The 24,395-nt window shown below is 37.8% G+C and overlaps 1 protein-coding gene across 9 annotated transcripts in view; it reads right to left on the bottom strand.

The window, feature by feature from the left end:
* Nucleotides 1-2,527: 2,527 nt before the first annotated feature.
* Nucleotides 2,528-24,395, bottom strand: part of GRIK1 (glutamate ionotropic receptor kainate type subunit 1) — a 382,316-nt gene continuing 360,448 nt past the window's right edge. For 4 of the 9 annotated variants that reach the window (XM_045863610.1, XM_045863611.1, XM_045863614.1 and 1 more), the window contains 2 exons: nucleotides 20,109-20,359; nucleotides 2,528-2,716 (listed from right to left, as the gene is read on the bottom strand). In XM_045863610.1, the coding sequence (XP_045719566.1) occupies nucleotides 2,561-2,716; nucleotides 20,109-20,359 (407 nt within the window). In that variant the 3' untranslated portion in view covers nucleotides 2,528-2,560. Of the gene's footprint in view, nucleotides 2,717-3,125; nucleotides 3,213-18,611; nucleotides 18,762-20,108; nucleotides 20,360-24,395 lie in introns of those variants that run through there. The other 5 variants (XM_045863612.1, XM_054505100.1, XM_045863613.1 and 2 more) reach the window with 2 other exon arrangements.

Raw genomic sequence — 24,395 nt, 5'->3', positions numbered from 1 at the left:
TAAAGCAGGAACTGCTGAGACAGAGAACAAGAAGTTTGATCTATTTGATCTTTGTCTAGTTTCCTTGACCTACTTCCTCTTCATTTCTCTCTCTCCAGCTTCCTCTAGGCTAAAAATTGAAAACTCTAAACTCCTAGATGTGTCAACAACCCCATGAGGTCAATGCAAGCAAGGGATCATCTCTTCCCTTTTTCTGTACTAAAGGCAAGAAAGGCCCAGATTGGAAACTTGAAAAGGAAAATAAATGTTAACCATGAACATTGTCTTTCAATCAACACTGACCTCCCTCTCTCTGGCTGAATATTTCACCTGGGTAATCTTTTTCTATGAGCATCAAGAAATTGCTGAAGGAAGAAATGTAAGATCCAGTTTTTAATTAACTTTGCCATTGAGTTTCACATAACTGTGTATGAATCACTGTTCTTTGGTGAAAAGGATGAAAATCTCCAAGATTAATGGTTATTCTCAGGGAGTTTTCTGGACGAAGTTCCAGATATTCCACAGTTTCTTCTTTTTCTCTCCTCTGAACTCACTATCTTACTCTGTTCTTTGCCCTAACACATAGAGACACACAGAAACATATGTACATGCATTCACACCAAATGTGCTTTCAGAATGAAAATATTGGGGTGGAGGAAGGAAGAAGATCATGCACATTTAGTAGTTGCCATAAAAGTCCTATTCTGCAATTTTGCCTAGTTCAATATATTTTTTAACCAATTTACTCATAGCAAGTATTATATGCCTTGAATGAAAATGCAGTTATGGCTAAGTGAAAAGGAAAGTGGTTAGTGGGCCTTAAAGTACCTGTAAACCAGATTGACACACAATATATTTTAGGTATTAGAAGCTGAAATACTTCTTTTCCCACAAATTACTGTAACAGTCTGTGAAAAGATACAGTAATATTTTCTGAAATGAGAGAAAAGTATCATACTGTCACATTAGAAAATGGAGAATAAAATGTCTTTGGTATAATTTTTAGTGAACTGAGTAAATTACATATTTCCCCTCTAATATATTATCATTTTAGTCCATCTTCAGCTGTTGGAGTCACCATATTTCTGTTTGTTTTTCTGTCTGTTTCTATCTGTAAGCATATAGTTTTCAATGTAAACATCTTCATGGTTTTTATGTAAGCATTTTAATGCATTTCTGAATGCAATACATTGTCTTCTTATTCCGATTGATCCCAAATTTGAGCATTGATCATAATAATAGAAAAATATCTGTCCAATATATGTTATTCCTCTTTTAAAGGTGACTTTTTTCTTTTGATGTCTGGAAACAGTTTTGTACTTAAACTCTACAAGGACTAGACTAAAAGATTCTTTTAGTGATAGAATCATCCTACAGAAACTAATGGGACTTAATCATATGAAATATTGATCCAGTGCCTGCTCCTTTCCCTTGGTTCCCAGTATAATGAATAATACCTCAACTCTCCAGTGAAGCTTCCCTCTCCCCCTGCCTCAGTCCTGGACTTTTTCCTCAACCCTGTTCTTCCCTCCCTCATGACCACCGTCTGAATCTCTGGATCTCTCACATGAGTTGTGTTTCTAAGTTACCTCGGTCATCCAGTGGTCTGTCTGTTGTTGCTCTGGCCTGGCTGCAATGTCCTTTCCCTGGGTTCCTGAAAGAGCCTTCAGGTGACCCTGTCTCTTCTTCCTTAGTTTCCTTGCCTTTAGTCCTTTCTTGACTTTCAGCCAGAGTGATTGTCACCTGTGAGACGCATTGCATCCTCTTGCATTTTGCCACACACCCAGCTCTTTTCCTTCTGCAATTCTGGCCCTATTTGCTCTTCTCTCAGGGCCTTCAGATATGATGCTTCCTCAGCCTGGAATGCTTGCTTCTCCATCTTATGTCCCTCCCTTCACTTAATTAACTTGTTATCTTAGTTGAGCTATACCTTCCTTCAGGAAGACTTCTATGGCTGAATACTTCTCCTGCATGTTCCTTCAGCTTCTGACTTCCATAGAGGAAATGCTAATCCCACTTTGAGTAATAGAATGTTTTTTCTTTTATGAAGTTACGTTTTAAAGCACAAAGATGAATAGTTTTACTTTACTATAATAGCTAGGTATTTGGTATGAACTAAAAGTATTTTTTTTTAACTTAGCCAGAAATAATTCTGTCTGTCTTAACAGGTAAGAAGAGTCATCAAAATAGCAAACTGACAACAGATAACACTTGGCAACCAAACACTGTGAATGGGAGCCAAGTAAAGGGGAACAAACCAACACTTGAACTTGTTCTGGAAAAAAAAACCCTGTTGTTTTATTATTATTTAGAAAGCACACACAGCAATTTATCGAGAAGAGAGAAAAGGCAAAATAAGTGAGCATACAAATTCACTTCAAAAGAACCAGTGCCACTTCCCACGTACGATCTATGTGAGCTTTTTAAAATTTCCTATTTCTTATATCTAGATACATAACCAGAATTATGTATTTAGATACATGGAAACATGTCACACACTTGTCAGGAATCCTTTCTCTTAAAACCTGTAGCGAGCATATCGTTTCTCTTTCTGAAAGCTGCCTGCAGATGTGTTCTTGGATTATGCCACAGTCTCTTTCCTCTGAGTTCGTCTCTGATGACAAGTAAGCATACTTGTGAAGGGAGATTTCCCTTTAGTTCTTGACTTTTTCTTTAGCTTTTTCTGATTTTTGAGTGAGATTCCCAGTTCTTCCATGATGGCATTGAAAGAGAGACACTGGAGAACATGAAATAGTAGAACATCAGTGTAACCAAACTAGCTCCCTCCTCCACTGATCTGTCTCTCACCTGGGTTTTTATGAATACGAGATATTGGTCTGAGGCAACTCTGCCAGAGAGTATGTCCCTGGCCAGCTCCCACACCTCCTCCTCCACCCACTGGCCATCCGCCTTTTCTATTTGGGGTAACTGGAGGCCCCAAGCTAGCTGGGCAGACTCTGGGGTTTCATTCACAGATGCAGTAGTATAAAATGACCCAGTTAGGCTCTCAAAATAGACAACTTACCTTTGCTGAGACACCAAAATAGAGTAAAGTTAAGTCATTTCCCCCATTGAGATGATCCAAACATTGATAGGTTTATCAAGGCATACGGACACTTCAGTAATGCTATAGAAAATGAACAAACCTTCTCTACACCAAGGCTTTGTTTTTTTCTCCCATGAAACCTTACTTTGTTCCTAAAATAAAATCTAATTCTTGATGACTTTCCTTTCTGATAAAAAAAAAAGAAAAAAAACAATTTTAAATTGTATATTTTCTCCAAAAAAACCAGAGATCTGGCAGCAAGAATGATGCAGCTGTGGTCGAAATGAAAATAATATGGTACTGAGCCACACAGCAAAGATGATGGCATAATACAAGGAGAAAATGGAGCAATGATTATGAAATATCACACATATGCAGATGGCATATATATATGTGCAGATCTATTACAATTACACTGTATGGATTCACATGCATAGTATACAAACGCTATAATAAAACATAATTTGCTTGTCATTTCTTCCAGCCAAGATAAGATCTTTGAGTGACAAATTCCTGCTTATAAAGATTTCTATGAAGTAGTATTGTTTTTGATATGATCACCCTTAAAACATCCTTCAAACCCCAAAGCCTTTGGTAAAGTGTGTGGAAGGGCAAGCGTGTGACTCCTTTGTGATTAACTCACAAAATGGATGTGTTAAAACTCAAATGACAACATGCCGCCAGATGATTTCTCTAGGTTGTGAGGGCCTGATGGGAAGAAATTGGTGTTTCATGTGTGCAAAGTATGAAATGTCTCCTGCGGTCCTTGTATATCAACGGGCAACATGTGTTTTTGAAAATTTACACTCCATTTTTGTTCCATAGGAGAGTTGATGTAGTTTAAATAAACAGTATTTTTAAAAAATATTTTCTTTCTTTCTTTCTTTCTTTCTTTCTTTCTTTCTTTCTTTCTTTCTTTCTTTCTTTCTTTCTTTCTTTCTTTCTTTCTTTCTTTCTTTCAGAGCGAGAGAAAGAGCACAGGAAGAAGAGCAGAGGGGGAGGGACATAATCTCCAGCAGACTCCACACTGAGTGCAGAGCAGGAGGCGGGGCTCGATCTCCCTGAGATCATGACCTGAACTGAAACCAAGAGTAGGACGCTTAGCTGATTGAGCCACCCAGGTGTGCCTAAATCAGCAGTATTTTTAATTTTTCTATTTGATTTGAAAACTAAACAGACAAATTTAGATCCTAGATGTAAACTAACTGGTCTATCAGACACACACCTCTGAAAGAAGTAGTAGTTTTCGTATGACTTTTTGTCTCTTTTACACATAAGTGTTTATAGAATTTGAATTTCATTTCCATTTTTTTAGAGTACTGAAAATTTATGTCATGCATGTTAATTTTCTTTCAAATGGTAAGTTGTGGCTTCAGGGAACTGCAAGGGGGATCACGCCACACAAAGAAAAACTTTGAAATGTTTTCTATGAATTATACTTACAATTTTACAGTAAGTATGTCACAAATGAAATTTAATGTTTTTTTGTAGCATTATGTGATGTGAAATTTATGTGTTGCTACTAAGATGAACCGAATATTTTATAGTTCCTTTGTGGTAGATGGTGTTGCATTGGGGTTTTGCAACTTTTGCTCAGGTATTTATTTCGGTGGAAGGTGTTCCCACCCCCCTAGGACATTTCTAATTTCAGGAAGGTCATTAAAATAGAAGGAAGAGAGGGAGAGAAAGAAGAAGTGCCAAGGATTTTATACCCCACACTATTACACCCAAATCTCACAGCAATCTTATAGGTAGGAATTATTATGCCCATTATGTAGATGGGGAAATTTACTACTGGAGATACGAAGTAATTTGCCCAGGAAATGTGGTTCGTAAGAGGAAAAGCTTACATTTGAACTCAGTCCATCTGACTTCCCAGACTCAATTGCTTTCACGTAAAATCTCCAACACTTTGATTAATTCTTTTTAATTAAACCACTATATAGAGCTTTTTGTAGATTCTTTTCCTATAAATATACGTTAGGAAATTGCCATCTTTGTGCTTTATTTCAACTCTCAAACATTTTATTTTATTTTATTTTATTTTTTTTATTTATTTTATTTTTTTTAGATTTTTTATTTATTTGACAGAGAGAGACAGCGAGAGAGGGAACACAAGCAGGGGGAGTGGGAGAGCGAGAAGCAGGCTTCCAGCAGAGCAGGGAGCCCGATGCGGGGCTCGATCCCAGGACCCTGGGACCATGACCTGAGCTGAAGGCAGACGCTTAACGACTGAGCCACCCAGGCGCCCCTCTCAAACATTTGATTTTAGACATTTCTCTTTATTTTGCACTAAAACTACCAAAGCAAGTCTCCAAGTGTGGCTCACACAGGAGACACAACCAGGAGGGGATTTGAACCCTCTCTCTCTCTCTTATTTTGGGTAGAGGGGCAGTCACAGATCTTATCTTGATAATATGTTTCAATTATGTTTCTCTTTTAAAACACAGTCTTCCCTCAAATTTTGTATTGCCTTAAAATACAACAAATGTCTATTCTTTTGATTAACCACAAGTATTTATTTCTTGCTGCCGGCATGAAAGTGAATACAAATATAGTTTTCTGAGTGGTCTGGCTTCTCTGTCTTTGGTCACAAACAAAGATTTCTTTTTGATTCTCACTTTGTCTCCAGCTGTCAAGAAGAAAATGGCAAGATATTGGGGCTGACCTTTCTGCTTCCAAGTTTTTGCTGTAGTCATAAGGCAAGATGACCTTTAAGGTCCCTACCAGCCATGAGCTCAAGCAAACCACACACTCTAGTATCCACAGGAAATGGAACTGTGAAGGTCATCTCTCAGCACAGAGTGGCATGGGAGGGTCTCCTATTCATTCATCAATTTGCCTTTTATAATCTCTGTATTAAAGATTATACATATATAAAATAAAGATTGAGCTTCTGAATTAGGATAAAAATTTAAGTAGCTTTCCAAAGCTTCTATTTCTGGATATGTCTTTCATGAACTCCTCACAGGGCCATAGAAAAATTATGTTTAAGCATGGAAGTTTAAATTTCTAAACTAATTTCATTAGAAAGTATCAGACATATGGATGACCACCTAGCTGCCTTGTTCAGGAGGCAGGGAAATTAGGGGTAGGATGGATACCCCAGCAGTATCCTCTAGTGCTTTGCAGACTGGAAATTCCCCTGGAGCATGCATTCTAGGTCCTTCTATTTTTCTCTGGTGGTTGGAGTTCACATTTTCAATGGATCTACATAAAAAACCATGTATTATAGTTGTGAGTTGGCCCAGTATCAGAAAGCTGGAGTTTAAATTTTAGCTACAGTGCCCAATAGCTGGGTTGCACTGGGCAAGATGTTTAGTTTCTTTTTGAGTCAGTTTCCTTATCTATAAAGTGGAAACAATAGTAGAAGTCTTTTCATTGAGTTGTTTTGTGAATGGTTGGGCAGATACCTGTAAAACACTTAGCACAATTCCAGGCACATGGTTAGTACTCTCTTTCTTTAAAATAACATTGTATATATCACTGAAAATATTTTAAGTCTATGGAACTCGATGTATACTTTTTTTTTTTTTTTTGGCTGAAGGGAGGAACAGTGAAAGGATGATGCTCCTTTAATTTTAGCCATTATATGACTTTCTATGCACCGATTCCTTGTTTATACCAGTGTTTTAAAGTAGGTTCTATACATGTTTAATATATCGAATTTTCAATGCTTATTTTACTTGTTTTACCAAGCTCGTAACATGTGTTAGTGTTGATGTAGTAATAGGCTTTATGACAGCTTGTGTTTTGCCTGTGAAGGATAGGTGCTCAGCATAAGAAGGAAATGAAAATTAACTGCAGTCCCTTGCCATTTAAAAAAATTCTCTCTGCTTCTGAACCCGTTGACAACGAATCCCTGTGATGACAAATCTGATAGGAAAATTCGCTTATAAATAGATGGGTTTATGGTAATAAACTATGTTAGTGCCATTGATGCTGTTCGGGACGTGGTCCAAAGAAAGAGTGTTGTGTATGTGTGCGCGTGCACATACGTGCATGTGTGCATGCACCTGCGTGTGCCTGTGACTTCTCTTGTAGAGGGAAGGAAATGGAGATACTAGTGGTCTACTAGAAACCACAAGTGAAGCTTCAACCAGCCCTGTAGCTCTTCTGGTTTTACAAGGAAAAGGATTTGCTTGTTTATTTTGCAGAAAGCCATTCCTCTTCTCTACTTCTTCTGTGCCTGTGGTGTGTCCCGAGTGAGCCCCCAATCCTTCTCTTCTCCTGCCTTTTTTTGCTTTCTTTTACCTCCCTCTTTGGCTTGATTTTTAAAAATAATTGCTGGCAGCATGGCACCTCCTTTGGATTAATCCCCAATATTTGATTTCTTGGTACTAGTATAAACCTGAATATACACTCTTCTTCTTTTCTGACACCTTTATTCTCATATTACAAATATTTCCCTGGAAAGGGTGGGAGGAGCTAATCGAGTTCTTGTTTTGTACCTAAAGTAAACTGTCTCAGAAAAAAAAAAAAAAGTAGTCCAGGGGTGGAGAGTGATTTCTTTTAAGTTATAGGAAAAGCTGTGTGCTAAAATTTGATTTGAGTTTACAATATTGAAAGCAATATTGAAGGCTAGGCTGACTGGGAATGGCTTTCAGACTGGGTGCAAACTTGGCATCAGATTGTGAATATCAGACTGATTTGTCATAGTACATTTAACATTTTATTCATATTTAGAAGAACTGCTTGGAATGCATACCTTTATACCTCACATTTTGTATAGGTTTCTCTCATACTTTATTAGGCCTCTTATTTAAAGACATTTGAAGTGATCTGTGACATTGTCTAATAAATTTTCACACTACGTGTTGAAGAGAGATACAGATAATATTTGTGTCATCTTATAGATATAAAATCTTTCATTTTATATAGATCTGCTTTAACTTGAAAGCAAGCTCTAATCTGAAACCTTTTTGTAAAGACCATTTTTAGTAAAACAAACCAAATTTTAGTGCAATATAGAAATCAAGGAACAGATTACTGAGAAATAATGAGATTATCATTTCTGTTATTTTCCTGGTTTGGTCAAATTACTATCATAGTTGAGTGGAAGCAGTGTCTCAATGATTTTTTTCTTTTTAACAAGAAGGTCTAAGCATTCACATCCTTAACTTTTTTAAACTCTGAGGTTCAATGTGAGAACAAACTTAGAATGTTCAAAATGTCAGGAAAATTTTAAGGAATAAGGATGGAAGAATTCTATTCATACATTTGCTACCTTAAGACTTTGGAAAGTCTGGTCATCTATCTGCATACATGTTTGATGTCTTCACAGGATAATTGATGATCTAAGAGCAGAGATCAGACTCCAGTGATTCCCCCACTAATTATGTTAAGGAAAGGGGAGGGGAATTGCTGGAATAGCCACATGTACACAATCTTTGTGTGAAGTTTTTGTATCCCAGAACTCAGGATTTGGCAACCATTTGCTCTTGTTTTATCAGTTTTCTGGGTTCATTCAGAAACCCTGGGCCATTTCTCATGCAACCATCCTTGGACTTAAAAAAAATGAATTTGAGAGGTTGGGAGTCAGCCATCATATCAGCTTCCAGAATTGTGGTTATAATTAATTGTGCCTGAAAGCTAATGAGGAAGCTGATTCTCATCTCCTGAGTCTGTGCCCAAAATTTAGGGGTAGAGGAAATCTAGACACTGAACTAGAACTTCAAAGTGTTGTCTCCTTATCCCCACCTGTGACCCAGAAGCCACTCCTCACCCAGCCCGTTTTCCTACACTTTCAATGTTTAAACTGGCTTTCCACTCTCTTCAGCCTTATCTTCCCCTTGGCTACAGTTCATCAATCCATTAACTCATTTTCCTAGCTCCTTTTAATTTTATGTTTACACCATCTGTATGTCCTTTCCCCTCTCATCTCCTCTATCTTATCTTTTTTTTTGCCCCCACACTTGAGATTTGCTGCCCACATCTTTGCTCTCTCAGATCCTAGCTGTAAACTAATTCTATGAATGCATACCCCAGAATTCCCTGTTTTGCAATCTGAGTTCCTTCGAACCATAAACATACACTTGTGGGAGACACAGTGACACCAGATACATGAGGATCATCTTTCTCGGGTCCATCTTTATTAAAGATTGTATTTAGAAAATTTTCTTCCATTAAAATAAATGTAAATATATAGTGGAATGGATATATATATATATATGCACATATATATTTGAGTTTATATATATATATGAGTTTATATATATATATTTTTTCCTTAGAATTCTTTTTTTTTTTGAGATTTTATTTATTTGACAGAGACATAGCGAGAGAGGGAACACAAGCAGGGGGAGTGGGAGAGGGAGAAGCAGGCTTCCCGCTGAGCAGGGAACCCGATGCGGGGCTCAATCCCAGGACCCCGGGACCATGACCTGAGCCAAAGGTAGACACTTAACGACTGACTACCCAGGTGCCCCCTTTTTTTAGAGTTCTTAAAGAAATTTTTGACTTAGGGTGGCTGCTCAGGGCTCTACACCCAAACTATTAGGGTATCAGTTCATTCTCCTCTAACGTTAGGTATAGTTTCATGGAAAACTGAAAAGTGAGGTTAACACTGGAGCAGTGCTCCATTTTGATATCAATCCATGTGCTTTTTCCAAATCTTCTGAATCTGAACCCTTTTTCCACTTTTAAAGTTATAGCAAGAGCTTTTATATGCATTGCCCTCAGGGTAAGGATGACATAGAAAGAAAAAAAAAAAGTAAAATTTGCAGCTTTGAGTTCTTAAATAGATTTTTGTGGATCTATAGAAACCACCGCAATCTTTGAAGCTATTAATTACAACAGCCAGGTGTTTGAAAGAAGGAAAAAGAAGGCACTTTGAATTGTAAAAGTTTGCCTTAGAGCCTTCAGGGCCCAGCCGGTGGGACCAGGGATGGGGTATGAAGCTAGGACAGTTCTGTGTCTGTTTTCAAGGAGAATCGTCCAGCCAGGGGCGGGGAGAGCCTAGATGCTGAGGAATACCAGAGAAAGGGCCCCTCACTTGCCACTTCTGGGGTTAATGGAAGCCAAAGGACAGAGGTTGTCCACAGACTAGCTGTTCCCACTATCACCAATGCCCATGGTGTGGGATAAGGCAAATAGATGTGGGACAACTTAATAGATGGGGGAATCTGAAAACACAGGGAAATTGTGCCCACTCTCTGTCTCAGACTCCAAGGAAGCAGTTACTAGAACGCAGAGGACTTCTTTTTTTTTAAAACATTTTTTTTTTTAAAGATTTTATTTATTTATTTGAGAGAGAGAGACAGAGAGAGAGAGCACATGAGAGGGGGGAGGGTCAGAGGGAGAAGCAGACTCCCCGCCGAGCAGGGAGCCCGATGCGGAACTCGATCCTGGGACTCCAGGATCCTGACCTGAGCCGAAGGCAGTCGCTCAACCAACTGAGCCACCCAGGCACCCGTAGAACGCAGAGGACTTCTGCAGGGTACTCAAGAGCAGCTGAAACTTTCCACTGCCTTAGAGTGGGCACGAAAGTGGCTGATAGGTATGGAGAAGTGGCTGCAAAGTGGCCCCCTCTAGTGTTACGACCAGAGAGCAGAAGGTGTTTTTGCAATGAGGATAAGCCTCAGGTGGGCCAGACATATCCAGAGGTAAGCAACTCTCCTTGCTTAAAAATGACAGGAATGTGGGTTTGCCTGCCAATCCAAAGTAGCCACAGTGCTTTTCTCCTGTCTGGAGTCACCATCAGAGGCCAATGTGACTGTCTTCTTTGTCCTGGCTTCTCTCTGGCTTCCCTACATCTCCTGAGCCTGCCTCAGCCCTTCTTGCAAGCTCGGAGCCTACACATTTCCTCTGAATACTGGTCTCATAGGTACCTGATCGGGCCCCCATGTTGAGGGCCAGGGATCATCCTAGGAAGACTGACTTTCCATTACCATATGGACAAGAGGGCCCGGTCCTTTCAGCAACTCAGAGGCTGAGTTAGGGCCATAAAAATAAACTTCTAAGAAATTTTTTGCATGCCCCCTCTCATATAGAGAATGGCCTTGGCCTTGAGGTAAATTGAGCCTGATGGAGGGTTTTAGTTGTCCATAGTGCATGTATGAGCTACCATGGAGTCCTTGCAGTACCAGCTTATGCCCACATGTAGTGGACATATATTTTTCTCAAGCTATAAACTTAGGTGTGCAAGAAAACTATGTGATGCCATAAAAAAATAATAACAGATCCCACCTTAGCTTAGAGGTCCCCATCTGCTAGTGGGTATTGTCAACTCAAGGTAACTCACTTTGGCTTAAAACTAAGTTTCTTTTGGTTAATGTCTCAGTTAAAACGAACCTCTCGCCACTTTCCTTCTCATTTTCTTTCCCAGGTGCATCTGGGTGTAGGAGAGTTTAATAGACGGCCTGGGCATTGGTGATAGTGGGAACAGCTAGTCTGTGGACAACCTCTGTCCTTTGGCTTCCACTAGGGTGTGGCATCCTAGGAGGTCATGGATGCTGCACTCTCTCTCTCTCTCTGCTGTGTTCTCTGAGATGTCTGTAGCCCCACTATGGTCTCCATGTCAGGTCCACACACTGAGTCTTTTCTACTCCAACCTCAACTATCAGTCCACTGCTTCTCTCAGCTCTTCCACAAGGCTTTTCATTGGGAAGCACCATGGAGTTTTGGCTGCTTTCCTTGAGATGCTCTGGGACTGAGCAGGACTATGAAGCTGTTCAAGGTTCATGGCCTAGGCATTGTGACTCCACCATTCTGGAGAGAGTTGGATATAAAATTTCTCTTAAGTTTTGCCACCTCCTGGGCCATACCCTCTGAACCGCAAAATAGCATTTTCTGTTTAGGATACCCCCTGAACTTTTCTGAGGTTCCTACTTTCTTGTCTTCAAGTTGGGACTTGGCTCAGGGATGGTCATGAAGCCTTCTCTCAGGGCTTCTGGTACCAAGAAGCTTTAATGACTTCCCTCCCATTCTTCCCTTCTTTTCTAGGGGTCAAAAGCTGGTCAAGGATTGGAACATGAAGGAAGAAAACATCATTTTGTGCATTTCCCCAACCTTGGGCCTCTGGGTTTTGGCTCCTGCTAATTAGAGATAAATTATATAACAATTAACTTACTCATGAAACACCTGGTTCTTGAGTCTGAAAACCACAGTTTTCAAGATTTTTGTCTATGCTACAAATCTGTAAAGCCTACTTAAAACTCAAAAGCTAGGGTTTGATTCATGTCTGGCTTGGAAGCAATACATATAAAATTAAGGGTGGAGGAAGGTAAGGGTAAAAGCAATAGACAATAAGAGCATTTCAACCTTTTTCTCTATTTCCTTTTGTCTTTAGCAGAATTAAAGTTCCATTTACAGAATAGTTTTCCCCATGTACTCCAGTCCCATTGATATCCCCTTTCTTGAACTGTGATTGAAAATGTAATCGGTTCCATAGCTTCAAATTACTTCTAGCTACATGTCTTTGCTTGGCTCGTTTGTCTGTGTGGCTCATCAAAGTCAAGAATGATTCTCCTTCTGTAGCCTTCCCTGTGTTTGTAATACTTTGCTTGTGAGTGGATGAGAACTGTTTCACTCTTTGATGCCACGAAGGCTGGTTTTCTCTATATCTAGAGCAGACCATTCCATCCTGCATCATGGGCAGGAATAGGTAATTCTGCTTATAGCAATAAGAATTTAATATGTTCAAGGTAACTGAACTTATTTGTAACATATTTGTATTTGGCCAAGCTTTTTTTTTTTTTTTTTGTCCTGCTTCTATATTTTTATTCTTTCCCACTTTTTATCAAACTTAAAAAATATTGTGTCTGGGGTGCCTGGGTGGCTCAGTTGGTTAAGCGACTGCCTTCGGCTCAGGTCGTGATCCTGGAGTCCCTGGATCGAGTCCCGCATCGGGCTCCCTGATCGGCAGGGAGTCTGCTTCTCCCTCTGACCCTCCCCCCTCTCATGTGCTCTCTCTCTCATTCTCTCTCTCAAATAAATAAATAAATAAATCTTTAAAAAAAAATATTGTGTCTGGAAGAGAACTTTAAAGGTCACTCCTAATTCCATAGATAGGGAGACTGAGAATGAGGGAAGAACAATGACTTGCCCAAAGTCACATACCCATTCAGTAGCAGGACAGCAACCTGCATTCTTGACTTATGATTCCCAGGTCATGTTTCCATTGAGCCATTTACACTTTCTAGAGTTTGTTTGGTTTAGAAGACACTGCCGTTGTACACTGGAAAAGTTATTTCTAAATCGTTATTAATTGCTTCCTGGCCTCTCTGTGAATTGGTGAATGTTTAGGTTTCCAGGCAAAGGAAAGCCTCTTTGCATAAATATAGAAACAACCTATTGAGACTTCTCCAAATCAGTTGTTAAATAAAGTGATCAAACTACAGAATAAATGAAGCCAAGGACACTTCAAGGCATCTGATAATGTTCCAAGTGATACTTAGGACTTAAGATAAATGCAAAGTTAGGGTGGGTTGTCTGTGGACAATAGTTTCTTAGTTCTTATGGTTGGTAAAGACTAAGTGATCAGGGCACCGTTCTTTTTTTTCCGAGTTGAAAAATCCGAATATTTGAAGTCTGAACACTTCAATTAAAAAATTGGGCAGAAAGGAAATTCTGGCCCTACTAACTTAAACTTAGTGGATAAATGGAACAACAGTAACTTCATTACATCACTCAGGTCTTACTCATTATTTCTGTGTGTATCTGGATGTGTATGTTGTAACATGGAGACATGGCGGTATTGTGCAATTTGGCCAATTAGTCCTATTTGGGTTGCCGATTACAAAGCTCAGATTCTGCACTGCATGAAACCACACAGAACATTTGGTTTTCTTATTTGTGCAAATAGAATTTCTTTGAAAATTTAAAGGAGAGTCCCATTTTCCATGATATCAGTCTGTATGGAGAGGATTTTGAAAGCAAAAATGATTTTAATATGCTTGTGCATCCGTGCATATAAAATTCCGTAACTGTGGGAAGCATAATGAGATGGTTCCGAAAGGCAAGTTAAAACTGCAGCATCAAGCAGAAATTTTTCATTATCTATAAGAGTTAATTAATAATGCCATTTGGCACAGTCAGATGTGCAGAAAATAGTGCAAGAAGTAAGAATGCTTTGTTTTCCTTTTGCTTTTCAAGGCCAGACTACTAAATTGCTTACTGGGAAATAGAACTCATAGTTAATGGGCTTGGAAACGAGTTGGGATTCACTGTTTTGCTGCTTTGCCATAGATAGTTTATACAGAACATAATATAATGCTAGTCAAATGCAGTAAGGTATTTGGAAATAAGGTGGGGGGAAAGTTTAACTATATGATCCAGCTGATTTTCTTAAAGGCATTATCTCTACCCTGTGTTCCTTAGGTAGTTCCAATTCTGCTGGAAAAACTCTAAAATAATTCAGCTTATAATTTTAGTCTAAGACAAAATAAGCTTTATTTTTTTCCTTATTGCACTGACTTATAAACAGGCTTGTTAGGAGCCAGATTGGACGACATTATGTGCTCCATCGTTCTTGATGTACTTGTTCGATCTTTTCATACCTCTCTGCTCTCTTGCTAACTTGAAACAGTCTTCCTCAAGGCATAATCCACAACTAAACTGCCAGTGTTAATAAAATCTCACTCTTACCACGTAATTTGAAGTCAAATTGCTACATTCCATCTAGCTTTAAAGAAAACTCATGCTTACCAACAGTTTTAAACAGCTGTATTTAAGATTGCTGGGAGAAAACACATGTAAAAAAAGCTATTTTAAAAACCTCTTGTACTAAAGATAGTTTTAATAAAAACTCATGTAAATGCCCTCATTTTGGAGAAAACTGTTATATGTAAGCTAATTTTTATGAAAACTAATATGCACAAGTAGTTTTAAGCATTCACTTTCAGATTTTGTTAAAAGTGTCAGTTTCTGGATTACACTCACTGAGAAAGAATCTATGGAGATAAAACCTGTAATCTGTATTTAAGTAATTTCCCTGAGTGATTCCCTGAGGTACACCAAAGTCTGAGAACTAAGGACATAAAAAGAGAGTTTGGAAAAATTTTTTTCATGCTCAAGCCCTTTTTTTTCTAAATTTCACTTAAAATGCAGTGGCCCCTGGTGGGGCCACTGTGGTCTCATCAAGTCATTTACTTCAGGTCAAGAATTGGTTGTCTAGGGCATGTATAAAAGGAAAAAGAAGAGAGTGTAAGGAACCTACATTTCTGAAATGTATGGAGGTCCTGCAAGGGAACAAAGGGTGCAGAGACCAATTAAGCTTCCTATTTGATCATTTTGAGTAGGCCTAGCACCTATAACTAAATATGAAGGTTATCAATTGAATAGAATGAAATTTTTGTCTCAAAGATGTGCAGTTTCTTTTTGAGTTCTCTCTAGAGAGGATCTTTTGAATATTGAATGCCAAATATGTGCTATATATCTTGCTTAGAATTAGTGGTCATACCTCTAGAATCAATCAATAAACATCAGTGACTTACTGAATCTCAATTATATGCATGATTATGCTTTAGATCACTACTACACAATAGAATCAACTGGTTATCTTAAAAAAAACAAAACAAAAAACTATTGTCCTGCCTCCATTCCAGAATAATCAAATTAGAATTTCTAGAAACGAGATTCAAAACTTCTACTAGATCCTCACTTATTGCCAATTTGGGTCCTTATCTTGGGTGCAATGAAATTGCCCTTGATTTTTAATGCTTGTATGAGGAAATGTGGTTTTGGATATAGTTTGAACCTCTAAATTGGAAAACCTCTTTTACAAACTGACTCTGTATTAAGATGCATGATAAATTGTACTTACTGTCCACCTGACCAGAGAACAATGTTTAATTTCTCTGTAAGGAACTAACATCTGTTAACCAGTATCTTTTAACAGAATTCTTATAAATGATCTCATTTTCTATGCCATTATATTATTTCATTTAATTCTCATAGCAAATATAGGTCAACAGATTACCTTCATTTTATAATTGAGGAAATTGAAGCTCAGAGAAATTAAAAATTACCCCCAATGATCAAAACTATTTTTTATTAAATGACAGCTATGTGCCAGGCCTGGCTGATGTGTTTTGTACATTATCACTGGATGAGATACACATTATCATGCCCGTGTTCCCTGGAGCATGATCTGTAGAACAATGGTCCATCAAGATGCTTTTGGGGAAAAACAGATTCTGTTATCTAATAAGTTTGGGAAATACTGAATACTTTCCAATCGTGTTGAAAATTCCCAATGCATCATAGCTTCTTAGACACACTGCGATATCATGCAGTAAAGGAATGTTTAGAGTAATGCTCCATGGGTCCCTTGACCAGAAAATCTTATTTGAGTAACACTTGCCAGTGGGACACACTGGGAAGGATATTCCTTCAATACAACTGTAGACCTAGATATTATGTCCTGGTATTACATATTAAGAAACCAAGGCTTTAAGAAATTCAGTCACTTGTCTATGGTCATTCAGCATGTGTCTGTACTAGAACTTGCACCTAAGTTCTGTTGATTTTGAGAATTCTCTTCTGATTCTAAAATCTAGGACTCCAGGCTGCTGACTAATATCTATTTCTCTGTTAGTAAAGCTGAAATAAAATTGTTGAGAGGATTAAATGTAATGCTGTATCATTTCAAACATTTCAAAACATTTTGAAAACCGTAAAATAACATATAAATATCAGAAGTAGGTAATATACAGCTTAAAGTGGCACACAAATATTAATTTTATCCAAACCTCTGAATTACACTTTTAAAAGATAGCTCTATAGAAAAGTGAATTTTGTTATTGCTAACCTTGATCATCCAAACTTTATCAATCACCCTTATACTTTTTGGTAGCATCTTTGATTTATTAAATAGCCCTTGGGAATATAAACTTATGTAATTTGTGATTTCTATATACAGAATAAATGAATTATGAATAATAAAATATTTATCCCAACATTTGACTCTATTGATTGTGAAGATGCAAACTCTGACCTAAGACAAAGTATGTTGCTCTCACTTCAATAATAGTAAATAAATGTTGGTGTAATTTATAGATATTTTCTTAAAAGTATGTTTATTTAAAGAAGAAAGCAAGACTGAGAAACAATCAGGGCAAGAGTCAACTTTCCTAAACATGCTTTACTGGAGAAATATTACGTTGATTGGAGAGACCTGTGGTTCAAAATTTGGAACCCATTTAAAGTTAAGCAAAGAGAAGACAAAATGCTCCATGATTGCACAGATGGCTTATCTTTACTTCTGAGAAATATGTTTTGGGGGCTAACTTCATGTGTCAAAAAGTAATCCCATTAAGGAGAACAAAGACCAACTGATCCCATACTGAGGGAAGATGAAGGGCATCTTTAATTCCCCTACTCACTGTGAAGAGGAAAGAAGCTCAGAGGGATAGCAGACATCCTTCATAACAACAAATTAAGTATGCCGTTGGTTTTCTATGTCACCAGGCTCAGTTAGAGTGGGAATTATTTACAACATTTTGAATGTCGGTGGAAAATAAATCTATAGACATCTGTAACTAATGTGTATGGAATTTTTTTCTTCTATTTATTTTCTGCTTCTTGCCCTTCTCCCCAATATACTTGGAATGAATTGATAATGACGAAGGGTCCAGAGAAATGAGAGTGAAAGTGGCAATGCTCAGAAAAGATTGCTATGAGAATAACCACTCTATCCTGGGTGAGTAGGAAGGGAATAAAACAACATCTTGTGAAAATATGTTCATCAATGCAGAGTGAGAGTGAGTAAGCGGAAAATAGAAGATGTTATGCATTAGTTCCTAGTTTAGGACCTTGTTTGGAGCTTGCAAGAAACAATCTGTAGCATGAAAAAAAAATCACAGTTACTTAGAGACTTTGAGCATACTATGATCTGGACCTACAGAGGATTGTCAAGTAAATGTTATGTGAGAACTTGATGAAAATGAATTTCTACCCAGGGATCATTCTTGACTGTGTTGTGCCTTCCTGAGTGATTTTCAATTTAGCTAATGCTCTTCTGTGATGCCAGAGGTTTCAAGTTTAGTTTTCACTTTCTGGATCACGTTTTTCAATTTTTAAAATCCAAGACATCTTTGAGTCTTTGTGTAAATAATACATTTTAAATAGTGGAATCAATGTGAGTTGAACATCAACATTTTTATGGAGTTACTACAAAAAGATAGGGCTTCAGGTAGTTTGGATGTGTGGATCTACAGAACATAAGGGAAGGGAGAGGGAAAGAGGAGAAAGAAAGGTCCACAAAGATAAAAACAATTCCACAATATTAGCATTTTGTTTTTATGCTTTGCACTGTTGAAAGTCTGGATCTACTTTTTCATGAGGAAAGACTTGCTTATTTTTAATGCTTGACTATAGAACTAAGATAACCATTGTCTTGATGGTATAGCAGATTCTGGAAAATACACATATCTTGGAGTTTATATACCCTTAATACACCTCAGTTTCAACATAGAATGCACATCTGTTCTCAGTGCATTGAATTCAATGTCTAGAGTCCGTGAGTTTTGCTATCTTAAAGGGATAGGGAATTATGGCTATTTACGCTTAGTAGATACAGATATCATCAACAACACCAATTAGCAGAAACAATTTCTACTGGGCACAGTTTTTTTCCTTTAACTGATTACACAGTATGAACTGAGGACTGTGTCCGAATCCCTCTCTCCTCTCGAATTAATTTGCCACATTCTAAATCCGAAGATAAAGTGGTTCCAGAAGTGGAGTTGGTTGGATGGGTTTGCTTACACTGCAGTCCATAAAAGAAACAAAAAGCCTTGCATGCAAAAGAAATGAGAAAAATATAGAAAAAAATGAATAAATCAGAAGCAAAAATGAATATTTAAATGAAAATTTAAATAAAATGAAGCTGGCAATTATGAGAAGCACATTAAAGCGTAACATATACAAGCTTTTATTTTTCAAATTAGTTGCATAAAACAAGACACCTCAAGAGCAAATTGGAAGTTAAAACAAAGCAGAACAGTCCATTTTCCCTTTTAAGCAAAGATAGTTTTCTCTAACAAAATCTAAGAAAGGGGTGCTTAATATTCTCACAATTGCCTTGTAATTGTGGGAAAATTTTCATGATAAAACCAAGTTATAATCAATCACCCCCAGCTTTGGGACTGTAAGGAGAGTTTCCACTTAAAGGAGGTGGGACTGGTATGAGATTATTAATCAGAACTGGCTACATAATTTGCGAAACCCAGTGCAAAGTGAAAATGTGGAACCCCTTGATTAAAAATTATTAATAATTTCAGGACAGTGACAGCTGAGCATTAAACTAGCCCTGTTATTAATTGTTTATAGTCTCAAAATTCTAACAATAACTTTAAATTGAATGGGTGGCCTAGTGTACCACAATGGGCATGAGCTTTGTACTTTATTTATTCTGGTATGCTTATGAAGGAATTCTCTTTCATACAATCATCTTATTCAGGTTGGTGTAAGTTCCTGGTGTGATTTCTATCAAAAATAAAAGTGACGGGCAAAAATGGTTGACTGTTGAAATCAATTAGAATCCTAAATATAGTTTGGAAAAATAAAGTCTCTAATATATTTCATTATCATTCTGTATAATTTATCATATTCCTGGTCCCCCCAAATTGGTGAATTATCCTTTTACAAATCATATTTTGAGAGAGGTAAATGCTCGGTTTCAAAATGCTACATTTATATCTTTATGTAAATTGCTTTGCATTAGTACATGTGCTCAGCATCTAGACTTAAAGAAAGGATGGTAACATTGCTCTCAAAGATCTTTTTATATCTTTTCCAATTCTGGATTTATTTCTTGCTTGCTTTATCTAGGGTTTCTATCTTAAGAGCAAATAACTGTTCAAGAAATTAACTGAGTTTGGAATTTCTGCACTGCCATTCCAAATAGTGCTAATTGGATTTAGTATATAAGGCGCTTCCTTCTTCTCATTAATAAATGATGGGGCTGCAGTGCCGGCAACACCTGGCAGGGATTCAATAGCTCTTTGCTCTCAGAAATGGCTCTTCTGGGCATCTAATTCAATAGACTGTTACAAGAAAGGGCAGGCATCTTTAAACCCCCCAAACTTAAGACAGATCACGCCAACTAAAAACTACCTAGTCCTAGAAAGAGATGACTCACCTGTTCAATATCATTGTTCTTCCGTGATTTGTATATAAATTCTCCAATGGCTACAAATACAGAAAGGACCAGTCCAGCAGCCAGAACAATGAAGATGCCCCCAATATTTTCTACTCCCAGAGCACTGGCCTCTTTGTTGTCTTCCTCGGGGCAGCCGTTCCCCCGCCACCACTTCTCTTTCATCATATGCAGCTTGCCCTCTTCTTGTAACTGAAGAATAGCAATAGTGATTTTATCCCGGTAAGGAGAGCCTGTAAGTAAGGTCATTTGGATTTTGGTCACCAAAGGGTTGGAAGATGTCAGGAAGGATTATTGTCTTAAAGGTAACGACTTTATGGCTGTTGGGAAACCCCAGTCCACAAATTGACTCTAAATAATTGGAGGCTCTAAATAATTGGAAAGTGGATAGCTGACATGCTGAGATTAACACTTGCCCAGACTGTCTGTTCCTTTTAAGTAAGGAAAAGCTGTGCTGGGAATTCTGTGACGTACCTCTGCTTCTGGTGAGGTTTTCATAAATCTTTTCCCACATTGGGGGATTTCGTTGTTTAGATTCTATTTTTTCTCAGTTGTCTAATATTGTGACAGCCTGGCTAGATGATCACCAGTGCCGTCTTGTCTTTTTCCTAGAGCAGCCTCTGGACATTTCCCAGTCTCCCTTACAATTAATTCAGTGTGGTGAAGTGACCAGTTTCTAGCCATTTGGGGTTAAAGTGATGTATATTTCCAGTCCTATCCCACGTTCTCCCAACATGATCCTCTACTTTCTCTCTTCATTTCCCCAAATATGCAGTAGGAAGGAAAGGACTTCAAGTCACTAGGGATAGTGGAAACACCAATTGGAAGGAATTTGGGTCCCAGGATGACTGCATGAACAGTCTCTCTTTCAATGCACAGTGGACCATGGCAAGGTCAAGAAACATTTATGGTGTAAACCACTTGAACATGGCAGATGTTGGTTATAGTATTAGTCCATACTGACTAATATACTTAGTAACATACCATTAAGATTAGGTTTTGAAAACTTCAAAGGTTCTAAAAATTCTGCTAGGTTTGGAAAATTTGCAAGGACTTCATTGATATCTTTTATACTCAGTCTTCTCGTAATGTCACTGAACTTTTAATTATGTTAGGTTTAAACAGTACTGACATCTGTCTGTAGCCATAGCTTGCCCAGGACTGGCTTCCTATGCCAATTTATGCAAAGGGAGAGATTAAAAGATGGTGAGATGCATTCACTCAATTTCTCGTTGGATGCTAAGAATTTTTGTTGGTATTTCTTCTACTTAGTAGGAAGGCAGTACACCTTCACTCTTTCTGTTGCAAACTTTAAAGTTCTTCTTGGTAGAAATAAAAAATGCAAAAAATCAAATAGCAAATCGAAAATGAGTCATCTTAGAACCAGAAGAGATCTTAGAAATCATATAGTCCAGTCCATGTATTTTGGCCTTGAAAAAATTGAGGATGTGGAAGTATGAGTAAAAGTACTAGTTACTGGCAGAGGCAAGGACTTAATTCACTTCCTCTTACTTCTCACTTAGTGTTATTTCCCTGAAAGCTCCTTCTTCTACCCCACAGCCTGCCCCTCTTCCTGCCTTCAGCCTCCACATACACAAACCTTATGTTCCGTGGCATGTTTTATGTTGGAAAAGCAGAAGGTTAACAGTGTGGCATTTGTCATTTTTCCTTCTTTCCTCCCAAAACTTCCTAAAGTCATTGTCAGTACTCAAAATCAAGTTTAAAAGAAGCACAAAATGTTTTGGAGTTAAATTGTGGCTTGTCAATTAGAAAAATGGATTTTTGGTGAGAAAATGGCTCTTGTAAGCCAAATTAAAAGATATTGGCTGCTTGCTCAAACACCCCCAGAATAATGGTTAGTGTCAAAATTAGCACCATTAACATACCCATAGCATGTTGAGCAATTAAGTGAACCAGGAGAGCTTTGCTTTAATGTACAAGAAAATGCTCTGAAGAGCGTTAAGAATGATTCTTAACGGTAGTGGTTGCCGCTGTAATCATAGCAATATACACAGTGGGCACTCAATAAATGTTGACTGAAGCTCTCCTTCTGCCTTCAGGCTGCGCAATACCTACAACATTTCAGACAGACGGGGATTGGATCTCCCTTTAAAGTTGTTCTCTAAGGAAGGTAATTTCCAGCCTCCTGGTAACCTGTTTAAGCTGTAACTGCTCTCATTCTCTTGAAGTTTTATTTTAAATCCCTCAAGAGGCACATTTCCAGAGCTTCTGTCCTGAGAGTCTCAAAGAAGCAAAGTCTTCAATTTTGTGTTGTGACTGAGCCCACTTTGCCAGTCTTTGACCATGTGAAAGAGTTTAGTGCTTTCAGGGAGTCAATGAGGGCAAGACCAGAATTGTGTGGAGAATTTTTTTGTATCTGAATATATTTTAGCTTCAGTCTTGTTGTTATTGCTTAAGTGGACTGAGTGACATCAGAAGTGATTTACTATTACAAGTCACTTGAAAAAATATATATGTACACACACAGATCTTCCTGAATAGCACCTGAGCTTTCTTAAAGAGTCAGTTCATCATAGAAGAAACATCTCACAAATTTATCCAACAGCTGTATTCCCAATGGATGTATTCTCTCTGAGGTCTGCCATCTGTTCCAATTATTCCTTCATTGTTTTTGGTTTAAAACCCTGACAGGTTTATAACCAGTCTGAAAAATTCCTGGAGTGTATTTCTTTTTATCTAGGGAGGGGGAAGAGCTCTTCAACTTTGGAGCTCGTGTGTCAGAGTATGGATGAGGATGGAAAAAAGTAGACTGCATCAGAACACTCAAATCTCTATGTCATATAATATACAATGCAGTGATACTCACTGAGACGCATTTACACGAGGGCAAAGTCATTTTCAAATTGTGCATTCAAATTAATGCATTAATTCAGGACTGTCACTGAAAGAAGCCCCTGGCTTCCTTTCCATTCTCCCTACCCCCAAACTTTAACTTTAGTGTTATATTCATTCATTAGAAGAAATGTCCATTAAAAGTCTCATAGTAAAGTACAAATATTCTCAGAAGGAATGATACACAATGTTATTTTCTCTCATTATTACCAGATAGGAAATTTGGTGAGCAAGGAGTAGTGTTGAAGGTGGTCAAGGTGGGCTGATGAGGTGGAAGATAAAATGAGGAAAGTGCAGTTTTCAACTCTATAATTTAATCTAAACATAGTTCTATTATGAAACTACAGTTGCTCCTCTGAGAAGATGTAGAATATAACACAATCAATCTTAAGGTCTTGATTTTGAAGATTCAAGGAAATGTACCCACTTCCGGTACTTTTGTCTGACTTATGGCCCATTTAACTAAAATCAGCAGCTGTGTGATATAAAAAAATAGCATCTGTCTAACTCTCCCCACCGCTATTACGGAAAATGAGGTGGCAAAGCTTGGTTAGGGAGATAGTAGATTGTTTTAGTGTCTAACAATCCCACTGAGCCTCCTGTAGAATGTGTTCACTTAATCAAAGGAGAGTTCACCATTTGGGAAAAAAAAAATATACTCTTTACTAGCAATATTGGTATTTTCATCAGGAAAAGTTATTGAAAATAAAGGGACAAGAAAGTAGTTATAGGTTCCCTAGCTCAATCATTCTTCAGGTTTATTTAGAATACAGTCTTGATAACAATAGTAACAATAATAATAAAGTTAATTTCTCCATAGCATATGTTTCTAACACCAGCTAGACAGTAGGGAGTCAAACTGGTTGCATATTCATAGTAAAGGGTAAAGAAAGTTTATCTTTATCTGGTTAATTAAATTAATATTGATCAAAAGTTGAATATGGGATATATATAGTCTTTTTTTTTTTAGATGAATTTGTGGCTATGTGTCCGAACATTTAGGACAGTCCACCTAAAATCTGATTATTTTAATGAAAAATGAAACATCTAACAAACTTGTGTTCAAATTCCCACATATGCAATTGACTAGTCTGAAAGGCAGCTGCCCCCTTTGGATGACCATGTGGTCTCTAAGTTTCCATAGATGCTACCATTCCCTATTGCTTCCTCAAGCAAACAAGTTTATTCAGTTATGATATCTGCTTAGCCTCTATAAGCATTTGAGTTTGTGATCCTTGTCTAATGTTGAGGGTTGGACTGGACAATCCCTTTCATACAACAAAAATAATAATATAAACCAGAAAAACTTATCTATCTTGGATCCTTAATAATATGACTTGACTGTAACCAAGATTTCTGCTTATTAGACTACCCAGTGGTCTAAGGTGGCCCCGGATTTCTCTCCCTTGGAATGCT

The sequence above is a fragment of the Mirounga angustirostris genome, unplaced genomic scaffold (genome assembly GCF_029215605.1).
Source record: "Mirounga angustirostris isolate CCGP_5_RB_7025 unplaced genomic scaffold, mMirAng1.0.hap1 SCAF_1, whole genome shotgun sequence".
Taxonomy (NCBI): Eukaryota; Metazoa; Chordata; class Mammalia; order Carnivora; family Phocidae; genus Mirounga; species Mirounga angustirostris.
The sequence above is the reverse complement of the archived record's forward strand: the minus strand, read 5'-3'. Positions and strand labels throughout refer to the sequence as shown.